Raw genomic sequence first — 12,572 nt, 5'->3', positions numbered from 1 at the left:
CTCCATAGGCTTTCCAAAGAACATCTAATGCCTAAATTAGCATCCCAACATTCACATGCATACCTAATTTACTTTTATTGACTCTATCTCAGAGAGAGGGCTCCTCCAAGGGAAACTGCCATAGTCATTTAGCCAAAAGAGTAGTATTTTTAGACACCAACTTACCAAGACCCAAACCCCAAACTAGACCTACAAACAGTCTCCTAGCTAACAAGATGATCTTTCTTATCTCCAACTCCCAACCAAAGGAAATCTGCTTGATCTTCTCAATTTACTGGCTATTTCCAATAGAATCCTAAGAACAGACAAATAATAAAGAGGGATACGAGCAAGACAAGCTTGAATAAGAGGAATGCGACCCCCTAAAGAAAATAACACACCTTTCCACCCGTCCAGACACTTAAAGACACTCTCCACCACTGGATTCCATAAAACCATGGACCTTGGATTACCTTCCAACAGGACACCTAGATAAGACAAGGGCCAATCCAAAAGACCACAGCCCACTAACAAAGCGAACTTCCTAGATCTACTAGGTGTCAAATTGATGGCTGCTATACCACTCTTCCCCAACTTAATTTTAAGCCCAAAAGTCCTCTCGAACATTTGAAGAAGAGTCAAAATATTCAAAAAAGAATCTCTATGATCACAAATGAAAAACAAAGTATTATCTGCAAGCTGAGATGTGATGCACAAAGCCCCTCTCTACCCAATTCCATCCCTTTAACTAAACCCTTACCAGCTGCCTCTTCACCATTCTACTCAAAACATTGACAACCAACACAACCAAAGAGGGACATAATGGATCCCCTTGTTTAACACCTCTCAATGCTCTAAACAACGATTTAAGTTCTACATTCGCAATAACTGAGAAAAAAGCATTCGGCAAACAACCCCTCATCCAAGTTCTCTATCTTTCCCTAAACTCTTTTCTAGACAACATTCAACCTATCATAAACTTTTCAATAATCCAACTAACCCTACTGTTTTTTGGAACCATGTTGTCAACCAGTTGGTTGGCTCTTCTCTGTAGTATTGAAAAATACATCTTATGAAAATTATGAGCTTAATCAATTCTTTCTTTTGTTCTTATCCTGAATTATTTAATTCCTTGTCAATTTTCGTTCTAGTAACATTTTACACCAGAATCTCTAAATAAAAAACTTTTAGAAGCATAACTCAAAACTGCCCTCCATGTAATGTCCAAATTCTTGTTAACTGAATACAATGGATGAGGAACTTTAATTTTTTATGCCTATATCTAAACAATTAGAGTTGGTCCTAGAATGCGTTCATAGAAAATTTCAACACCTCGTTTGAACTTTCCCAAGCAAGTCAGTTTGGTCAGATGTTGGAAATAGTTCAAATGGAGCAGTAACTGCTGACTAATATTCGTCACACATTCTATTTTACTTTGATACTTTAATGCCTTACTATTATTATACCTGCCTAATAATTGCATTCTTTATGCTACAGGATATGGAGATCTACATGCAGTCAATATGAGAGAAATGATATTCATCATGGTTTATGTATCTTTTGACATGATTCTTGGTGCTTATTTGATTGGTAACATGACAGCACTAATTGTAAAAGGATCAAAAACAGAAAGATTTAGGGACAAAATGACAGATATGATAAAATATATGAATAGAAATAGACTTGGGAGGGACATTCGTAATCAGATCAAAGACCATTTGCGGTTACAGTATGAAAGCAGCTACACTGAGGCTGCGATTCTGCAGGATCTTCCAATCTCCATTCGTGCCAAGGTAAAAGAGAGAATACTTGCATCACTATCTAGAGTTAATCCATTAAAAAAAAATTGATGCCTAAAAAGGGTACTTAAATTTATTTCAATCACTCATTCTGAGCTACATGATGGATTTTACTTTCCTGTTTGTGCTAGCTTTTGATTATGACTGTTCTTTGAAAGCATGGTTTCTGTTTATGTTGTCCTATATAACAAATAGCCACAGCTCATCTACGGTTGCATGACTCGCAAGTTTCAGTTCTAAACATTAAAACATTGGATACTTTTTCACAAGCATGGTCAGATGCACCATTTCATAGGTGGAAATATTAATGATGCCAAGGTATTCATCGTTGTCTTAATCCAAACTTTTCTTCGTTTGCTCAAATAATCTAGTTTTGTCAATTTACTTTATTTAGACTTTGTCTCCCTCTAGTTTGCAAGTTTTGTATTTTTTCTATTTTTGTCCCCATTTATTTCTTGAATTATTTTCCCTAATTAATTTTCAAATTTTTAAAGTTATATATTTTCCTAATATAATTGTTCAAAGAAAATATGTTATTTAGTAATTAGGTTATGATATATTTTCCTAATATAATTGTTCAAAGAAAATATGTTATTTAGTAATTAGGTTATGTGTTTGGGCGTATTTTTTTTCCTCAAGTGTTTTTTATTCTTATTAAAATATAAGAGGGCAGACCTGAAGTTGTGCATAAGGATCCAGAAAACTGCTGCCTCTTTCTTGTCTTGCTTTCTTCTTCTTTTCTTCCCCTTTCTCTCCTTCTCTTCTTCTCTGCTGCCCATCTTTAACATTACGGCATGGAATCAGAGTGTTAATCTACTCAAAATTTGATTTATCTGAGCTGTTTCTTTGACACTTTGTTTTTCAAAATTTCCCCTTATTTTCTCCTAATTAGTTCTGAAATATGATTTCCTGGTTGGTTTGAGTCCTTTAGAGTAACTTTTCATCTTGGTTTGGCTGTGCAGCATACTTGGTAGGATGTGAGTGTTTATGGTGCTTTGCTGCTCTGAAGCAGTTATAGTTTGTTTTTGGGTATACTGCTAGTGCTGTTCTGCTGTTAAATGGCTGGTGTGGCATGATAGTTCTGTTTTAGTGTTGTCTGTTCATTTTTGCTTGCTTGCAATCTTATATCAATTGCTGGTAGTTCTTGTCAAGTCCCTATTTTGGGCATGTGATTGGCCGTGACTTCATCTAACCTCTGATGGAGACACCAGGCCTAGGCAAAAATTTGTTTTGAAATTAGTTCGACCTAATCCCCAAAAACCAGGACAGGAGTCTTCTACTTCTTCGGCTTCCATAGAGACACAAGTTAGAAGTCAATTAAGAGTGTGTATTTGTTGAAACACAAGATACATGCATTTATAGAACAACCCCAAAAAAAAAGGGTTTTACTTTCATTAAAACTAGCTCTTTACATTGGGCTGAACTTTATATACAACATTTTTTCACACTTGCTAGACTAAATGCATATCTGCTAACAAAATACATGTTTAGTGTCTTGAGTATCTTCTTGCCATCCTGTAGGACATGTCAAAATGGCAGTCTCTTGGAAAATACTTACTAAGTGGGCCTCTCCTTCAGCTCGAACCTGAAATTGATAAGGATTAGTGTGAGCAACCATGAGTTTAGTAGACATTCTTAATTCCCCATTATTCAAATAGGGATTTCAATACTTTAAGATATGATTTCGTATGTGCTTGCACAAGCATATGGTGCATGAACATACTATTCTGAGCAATATGCATGAACACATTCTTTATTTTGAGCATTCTCTTCATCTAAAGTTAACATAAAAAAACATTCAAATAGCATGCATTTCAGCATTTTTTTCAACCTAGCTGTGTCCCAACCAAGTACAATTCTCATCTCAAGCAAGTGTCAATTTCCAGCTTGGACAAACACCGCCTTAATGCGGAAATACCCTTTGGAGGTTTAGAGCATTTTACCCAAGGGAGACACAATCCTTACTTGCTCAAATCCCCCAATATTACAGCCACAAATAACACATGGTGCCAGCTATTTCACAAAACAGCAATTCAATATATGCTCACACATGCTATGCCATAGCAAGTAAAAAACACCTTACGAGATGAATTTCTATCACATGAAAATTTGCCAACTAAAAAAAAAATGCAGCTATGATAACCAAAAAGAGCATCAGCCATATCAAGTAATTAGAAATAACAAGCTTAAATCTTCCTTATTAAGTTTCAATTCCTTCTAGTTTCTACCCATGTTTCCTTTGAATACCCAAACACCCTAGAAGAATAAATGAAAATTGAGAACACCTACCTTGATTTTCAGCTTCTCCAAATTATTTTAAGTTTACCTCTGAATTTTCTGTATTTCCTCCTGATTTTCGCTGAATTTCTTTGACTGCTGTCAAGTAGTCTCTCTTTTCCTGCTTCTCTGTCTCTCTCTCTCTATAATTAGGGATTACAGTAGTTGATAAGGTGTATTTTGCTATTGCTCATATGCGTTTGCTAGAAACAGATTAGAACAGCAGCCATTTCAGTGTTGACTGCTGTGTGCCAGGTGTCTGCTGCCAGTCTGAGGTGCTTACCAGGTGTTTGCTCCTGGCCTAAGGTGCTGCCAGGTGGCTTTTGCTGGTCTGTAGTGCTGCCAGGTGTCACCCCTGATTTCAGCATGCCCCTACTCTTATGTTTTTTATGTTTTAGCATGACCCTCCTAATTTCCTTTCATCTAAGCCTTCCTACCACTAATAGATGGAACAAATTTTCCAATATCAATTGACGTAACGTAATTAATGAACATGCTTAGTATGAACAACATCATGCAAATTTATTAAAGTAATTAAAAATTTTCTGTGGCCTTGGTAAGGGTATCACTGTTCTGATTCGAGTTGTGACTCCATTTCCTGTTCTTGCTTGCACTTGCCTCTAGTTGCTGCCAGCAATAATGCCTGCGGCTGCTGGGCTGCCATGTTGTTTATTAAGTGCCTGTGGTGCTTCTTGTCATTCGTCTTGCTTAGTCAAGCGATTTCTCATTGGCTTGTAACTTCAGTTTTGTGGTCCGAGCTGCCTGTTGAAGTTCTGGATCCTTGAAGTTCTCAAGTGTTGCTCCATGCCTGTGTGTGCTGCCGGATTTTGTGTAGTTTCTGTGTTGTTCATTTGCTATACTTGTGTCTGCTGATTGTATGTACAGGGTTTGGTGGCTTTTCAAAGAGAGAACTTCAGCTGATACCAGTAGCGTATATCACAACCCTCAAACTGGTTGGATACTAACACGAAAGGGAAGACCAAGTGTGTTTTCCTCTGTCTCCGGACTCAAGGATTATGAAGATTGGATGAAAGAGAATGACTTATTGCTTCTGTGGTTGTAGAAGAGCCACAAGTTGCTGCTGCAAACGTGATGTTTCATAGAACAACCTAGGCCTATTGGCTTTTTTTTTTTCTTTTAGTAAAACTTCTCACAAGATAAAAATCAAACTCGTGTTTTTAACCTATATGAGAAGATTTTCAAATATGATCCACGAGGTAAGGCATTAGTGAGTACTATGGCGCTTTGAAGGATATGTGGGAGGAACTTAACATCGATCAACGGGTAGCTTTGATGTTGAGATGATAGGAGGCAAAGTGCAGATTTTTTTGCTTCGAAGTATTTTTCTAGGCTGAGCCTGAGCTTGTGATCAGATTCTTGCCAGTGAATCGAATGCGACGAATGAATGAAGCATATGCTAGATCTAACGGATCACCAAACATGATTCTTATTCTTATTCTCAAGCTTTTTCTCATGGTAGTTCAGCTACGGTTAGCAGTGCCAAGTGTTGGAGGACGGGGATAAGGGTGGGAAAGTGGTTATCTCTGATCAACACAAGTAGTTTGTTCTGGAAATTTGCATTTGCACACATTGTGGCGAGGAAAGCCTTACTGCTGATTATTGTTTGGGTCTCCATGGTAAATTGACTTGGGCGATTAAGTCTCTTGTGAAAGGTAGTTTCATTGTTGAACCTTAAAGTGCACCTGACCACTCCACTGGGAAGTAGTTTGCATCATATAGCTAATCTCAATTCAAATTCATCAATAACCACCTTTTACATGGCTTTCACACTATTTATTAGAAATCCATTAACATGAAATTACACATATGCCCTTAAAGGTACATGAAATTACAAATACACCTCTAAAACGAACATATTTTACAAGCCCACCTCCCCCCCCCCCTGCCCCCCCAAATAAAAAGAACGTAAGGCTAATTAATTATCCTAAACTAGTGTTTGGGAGCATGGATTTTGGACCTTGGATTTGGGTGGATTTGGACAAATTTCAATACAATTTTATACATCCTCTTATCCAAATCCAATACAACTCCAAACCCAAGGCCTCTCCAAACATGAGGTAAATCTATTTGGGCTGAAATCCAAAAATTCCTCAATCCAGTTCTCCTTAATCAGCCTCCAATGAAGGTCCATCCATTGCTTTCTTCTTGTCCTACATCAAATCTCCCCAAGTTGGAACAAATTCAACCTTGAATTTTGAAACATTGGAGGATCAAAAGTAAGAAGAGAACTTGGACTCTTCGAAAGATGGTGCTTGAGTGATGCAAGAGACCACATTCCTTTGGCAGAACAATGGACTTGAAGTGATAATTGGCATCAATGAATAAGGAATGTTTGAAAGACTTTGGATGTCTTGAAATGCAAACATATCCTTGCTTGTAGTGTCTTCAAGTTGAGTAATTTTGACTTGATCAACAATATCTGATTATTTATCTTGGTTGGTTGGTAGAGCGGGCTTCAAAATGAACTTTAGATCATTATAGTTAGAGAAGTATGTGTTCTTATGTCCTTGAGTCACATCCGAGTTATCCAACTAAAAACCAAGGAGTACAAGCCAATATTTATGGGTATGATCTCACACCAAACATTATCAAAATAGTCACCCATTTCTACATCTGAACATCTTTCACAAACATGTTAAGTAGTGTTTTTGATCCAAGATATGTCATAAGGCTTTGGATGGAGTTCCAAATGAAGTTTCATATGGGTGGCTCCATTTATAGAAACCACATTCATAGGATTTGTAGACGTTCTCCACACTTAAAAGGTATGGAATGCTTGGGGTATGACAAGCCGTTCCTTTTACTAGTAAGCTGTCACCATGCTGCTGGATTTATTTATATGTATGCTGCAGCCATATATCACCAAAAGCCCTTAACACAATTTGCGCAAAAGCTTGACTCCGTTTCTCAAGAACCATCTATAATTCACATGTAGTCTTGAGTGCATGTAAAAATCAAACAAATTCACATAGAAAGCTCACAAAGGCAGCAACGCAAAGTGATTTTTTATTGCTGACAGTCACAAATCCACACTCCAAAGTGCTGCTAGCCTTTCATATCAAGATATTGAACTTAGTGCAAATATCATGCCCGCCATGAAAATATCATACTTGGTTATTGATCCAGGTTCTAAAACCATGGTTTCAGCCTACACTCCTACACATCAATTCTTTTGGCATTGGTTGGCATGGTCTCTTATCAATGCTTCACACAATCCCACTATATGAAGGCAACTGAATTCATGTAGCAATTAACCAAGCTTTGATTCCAATCGTCACAGGTCGAACACCTTGTGAAGGGCTATGTAGCACTAGTTAACCCACTTTTGCTTAATTAGTTAGCCAAAGTATACTATGGTTTACCACAAGAACACATTCACAACAGTTGAATGAAAAGTAAGTAGAAGCCATAACCAATTCAAGTAAGTAGATGACGAGCATGTAGTAAACATTGAAGCAATGGAATTCATTAACAGCACCTGCATAGGTAACAAGTGTTTAGCGAGGGAGACAAGTAGGCTAAACATGTTTACAAATGCTAGTGAGTTTTGCAAGACTAATGAACACTCATCCTCCCCTAAAGAGCTTTATATGCTATTCTAGCTCTGGCACTAGGAAACATCAAATCGACTGTAGAGTTATAATCCACTATACACTATGGCATAAACATACTCAAAGCATAAAACCTATACTATTATTTACATGATGGTAACCTATACTTTATATGCTATTCTAGCTCTGGCACTAGGAAACATCAAATCGACTAGAGAGTTAAATCTACTATACACTAAGGCATAAACATACTCAAAGCATAAAACCTATACTATTATTTACATGAAGGTAACCCATCCCATGTACACAAGCCAAGCGGTCACAGGAAAGCATAATGCCAATGCCCTGAACAAGCTTGCTTGTGACACTTTGGGAGCACATGTTTTGTTCATGTTCCATATAATAGTCCTTGCTTTGTGCTGTTAAATGTGTGTTCGTTAGGTTGTTGAGAGCTCAAAAAGGTTACAAATGTTATGATCCCCACACTCATTGGAAATATGTTAGTGTAGTTGCCATCTTTTTTGAGGGGAAACCTTGTTTATCTAGTACAGGATCTTCCTTGAGTTCCTAAATGATTTATGATTACTCCCCCCCCCGGGTTGGGCGCATGTGTTGGTTTTCCTATTCTTACCAATATTCCTCCCTCTCCAAACATCTTCTGCTCTTCCAAATCCAACAATTACTTAAGAAAAAATCAATTTAGGGTTTATGAATGATGGAGGCAAGCATAGACATCACTACCACTATAGAGCCACCTCTTTGGCCCATTGTTTCAACTTCTTGTTCTAGAGATCCATCTCAGTGTGTCTTGGATTTGCCCATTGCTTATGAAAGGTACTCGAACATGTATTCAATAGTCCTTAGTTGCTTATCCTATTGCTTTCAGTTCGTCACCTTCCTACTCATACACATTTTTTGCCTTGTCTATTTTCTTTGTTTCTATCTTTTAACTGTGGAAGTGTTGCTAACCTTTGGTAGGAGCGTGCAATGGGTGTAGAAATGGATGCCTTGACCACCTGAGGGACATGGCACTTGTGGATCTTCCTCCTAGTAAGGAGTTGGTTAGGTACTGTTGGGTCCACACTATAAAAACACATATTCCTTGTGGCTATTGAACAATAATGCTTAATTTGTTACCAAGGGGTACTCTGAAAGATATGGTATTGATTATTTTGAGATCTCTCTTGTTGCTTGACCAAATTTTTTTCTTGTATTGATCTCGTTGGTAGTTAACTTTGATTGCTCCTTATACCAATTGAATGTGAAGAATGATGTTCTTGTGTATAGATTTTCTAGGAAGAGATATGGAGCAACCTCTTGTGTATGTTGCTCAGGGTGAGGATGGTAAGGTTTGTAGGTTGCATAAGGTCATTTATGGTCTTTAGCAGTCTGCTCGAGCCTAATTTGACAAGTTTAATATCTTGGCCTCTGCATTTGGCTTTATCCAGTGTTACTATATTCTTTTGGTCTTTGTATTTGGAGAGGCGACAGATGTAGTACTTCTAGTATTTTATGTTGACTGCAGATGTTAAGCTGCTATTAAAGTAAATTTTAATCAAGGGCTTGGGTACTTCTTGTTACTTTCTTGGTGTAGTTATTGTACAATGTGGGAAAAGGTTGAATCTATACATCCAAAGATACACGTTGGACTTGCTATGTGAGACTGGTTTGTTTGGAGCCAAACCAGTTGATATTCCTACAAACCCTAACATTAATGTGTCTAGGGTTGTCAGACAAACGTTGATATATGCAGTTGGTTGGCAAGTTTATCTGCTTGACTGTCACTATACCTAACACATCTTTTGCTGTCAGGGTGGTGAGCCAGCTTATGGAAAATACCTAACAACCACATTGGGATTCTGTTTGTTGGATTCTGTTGTATCTCAAAGCCTCTCCTGGCAAAGTTTTAAGTATAAATGCAATAAAAACTGTGAGATCATGGTATACTTTGATGCTAATTGGGCTGGCTTTCTTGATAATCAAAGGTCTACTACAAGATACTGTACATTTGTGATTGGTAATCTTGTTATGTGGTGTAACAAGAAAGGAACTAGCATAATATGCTTATTTAGCTGACTCAAATATGGGATTTTTTGTTACTGTTACATTACCACTTTACTAAGTTGTTAGGTTGTGGGCCAACAATTTATGTCAAACCTTAGCACTCCCCATTTGTGCAGCCCGATTTCATATGGAGATATAAACATACAATGAATAACATGCATATTGGGAACATGATAATTTCTTTTTTTTTTTTTAACAAACTAACAATAAACATGGGCAATAAGACTATAATCCAGGACCTTCTAGCAGCCATGACTTTGATATCATGTTAAATTACCACTTTACCTAAAAGCTTAAGCTGTTAGATTGTGGGCCAACAATGTATATGAAGATATGTTTTGTGATAATTAAGCAGCCATTTATATCATGGGAGGACAAAGCACATGAAATTGACTGGTCATTTTGTAAAGGATGCTGTGTTGAAGAAGGTCGTGGAGACTCCATTTGTCAAATTTGTGGATCAGTTAGGTGATGTTTTCACAAGTTCTTTACTGAAGCCCACCTTGTCTAATATTTGTAACAGGCTGGGGTTAGGTGATATTTATAAACCTCCAGCTTGAGGGGGAATGTTAGGAGAAAATATGTTTTTTTTTTGGGATTACGCACCGGGTATCAACATGTTGATGTTTGTTTGTGGTTTTAGAGTATGGCGTAAGATAATTTCGAAGAAATTCCTTTACTTTTTTCTTTTAAAAAAATGATATGCCACTTGAAAAAGGAATTTTCAGGGCATCATTGTTTCTTACACATTAGTTGCCTTATTTTATATGGCATGTCTTGATCTGCTATTAAATGATACAAATGGTTGTGCATCGCAATTTGGACTTCGATATAGAATTATAGCTTTCTTAAAAAAGCACAGAAAAATATTAGCACAAGAGGAACAAAGACTTTTCATAACTGAACAAAAGTACAAGGAATTTGCAAATAATCATTTTTGTGTTTGATCTCTGGACCAGATTTTTGTTGAAATTTCCCAGAGATATGCTCCTCTGTAAGGTAGTTCTAGGATATTTTGAAGATAGCAAGGATTATTTATTTTTACTTTTTCCTATATGAAGTTATGAACAATACAAAGTTAAGTATTCTATTGTGTAGTTTCTAGCTTACATACCAGAACCCATCGTCATCAACATCATCATCATCATCATCATCATCATCATCATTTTTTTTTTTTGTTTTGGTATTGAAGGTTCTGAAAATTTTTACATCCAAAATACGACCATTGTTACTGCATGTAATATGAACTTTCCCTTTAATTTCCTTGTATTGGGATTGGTTTTGGAGGTTCCGAAAATTTATCCATCCAAAATATACCTGTTATTACTGTCAGTGATGCGAACTTCCCCATTATTTTCCTTGTATTTGGATAATCTTTCAGATCCATGAACTAATCTAAGTTTTCATTCATGAATGGTTAAACTGCCAAGTGCCTAGTATACTGCAGTTAAAAATGTTTTGAAAAAATATATGAAAATATAAAAATGTATATCAGATAATGAAAATCTACAACATTAAGTGATATTTTTCAATATCATTAATGCATATTTAGTCAATGGTACTTGTACCTGTTTATAGTTGCTTATACTTTGATTTAAGACGGCTTATAACAGACTGAGTATGAGTTCCTACTTAATTTTTTAAATGCAAAATAGTTTCTGGGATTTCATGCGTGTGGATCATTTTCTATCACATGGATAATTTAATTGACCTTTTTATTTCTTGACCTTTTGTTGGCAATATTTTATTTTACGTTTGCTAGATGATAAGTTTTGTCTTTTTGCTTTAAGATAGTTTTTGAATTCTGATGCTTAATCCCATTATATCATGCTTATCCTCTTTGCAGATTTCTCAAAATCTATACCAGCCATACATTGAAAATGTTCCTCTTTTCAAGGGATGCTCTTTGGAATTCATCAATCAGATTGTAAGTTGGTTTCTTGTTCACTCATATGGAGGTTAAACTAGATTATATAAATATTTTTATGTGCTTTTCTCCATTTGAAGTCATCACATTTTTTGACTAGACAGATCACTGATTGTGAAATCTAGGTTCATCATAGTTTATATCACTGCCACTATCGCAGCCATTGGGTCTATTGTATTTCTTTGGTGACAACTGGTCTATCTATAGATGCAGCAGCTATGGGCATGAATAGGTTCTTCAGTAAACCTTCTCTTCTTTATCCTTCTCTGCAAAATTACCATAGCAATTGGTTACTTTTTATCTCATGATCTGTTCTTCACTCTTCTCTGAATTAAGTAATTTCTTAAGCTTTTTTTTTTAAAGAATAAATTACTTATCACAAGCAGCCGATTGTTTCTGAAATTAGTGCAGTACATTTTAAATTCTAGAAAATTTTGTGACTCAACGTAGTTCTCTCTTCTTATTTATTTTGTCTCACTTGATGAAGGCATCCCTTGATTAAGTGATTTACATATGGAACCTGTATTGTAGCTTTATATTTAACCTGGCAGCTCTGTACAGATGATCTATCTGAACAGCTGTTTTTTTGACTTTTTGGCAGTAGAAGTGCTACTTGATATTATCTCAAGCTATCTTCCTGCTAAATTTGGGCTTCATAGGATCTCATGATATGTAGTGCAATATTAGAATCAAGATTACACCACTAAATGTTTAAATCATTATCCTTATTTGTTGACTTGGTGCCCTGTATCATCATGCATTCAGCGCATATTATCCTGGTGCATTAGCTATCTGGCATATTAAATCTGCTATTATGTTTAGTGCAGTTTTTTCCTATAAGCTTTTATATTTTTTGGTTAAATATTTAGATTAGGGATGTTTTGTTCATTATTGAAAATTATTTTGAGATTTTGCTTGAGCCTTATGGCCCGGGGACACCCTTTAACTTGCTAT

The 12,572-nt window shown here is 36.3% G+C and overlaps 1 protein-coding gene across 3 annotated transcripts in view; it reads left to right on the top strand.

Annotated features, from left to right (window-relative positions):
• Positions 1-12,572, top strand: part of LOC131160441 (potassium channel SKOR-like) — a 69,443-nt gene that overhangs the window by 26,724 nt on the left and 30,147 nt on the right. For all 3 annotated transcript variants that reach the window (XM_058116123.1, XM_058116124.1, XM_058116125.1), the window contains exons 6-7: positions 1,477-1,772; positions 11,538-11,618. In XM_058116123.1, the coding sequence (XP_057972106.1) occupies positions 1,477-1,772; positions 11,538-11,618 (377 nt within the window). The remainder of the gene's footprint in view (positions 1-1,476; positions 1,773-11,537; positions 11,619-12,572) is intronic.

Source organism: Malania oleifera, chromosome 7, assembly GCF_029873635.1.
Source record: "Malania oleifera isolate guangnan ecotype guangnan chromosome 7, ASM2987363v1, whole genome shotgun sequence".
In the NCBI taxonomy this organism is placed as follows: domain Eukaryota; kingdom Viridiplantae; phylum Streptophyta; class Magnoliopsida; order Santalales; family Ximeniaceae; genus Malania; species Malania oleifera.
The sequence above is the reverse complement of the archived record's forward strand: the minus strand, read 5'-3'. Positions and strand labels throughout refer to the sequence as shown.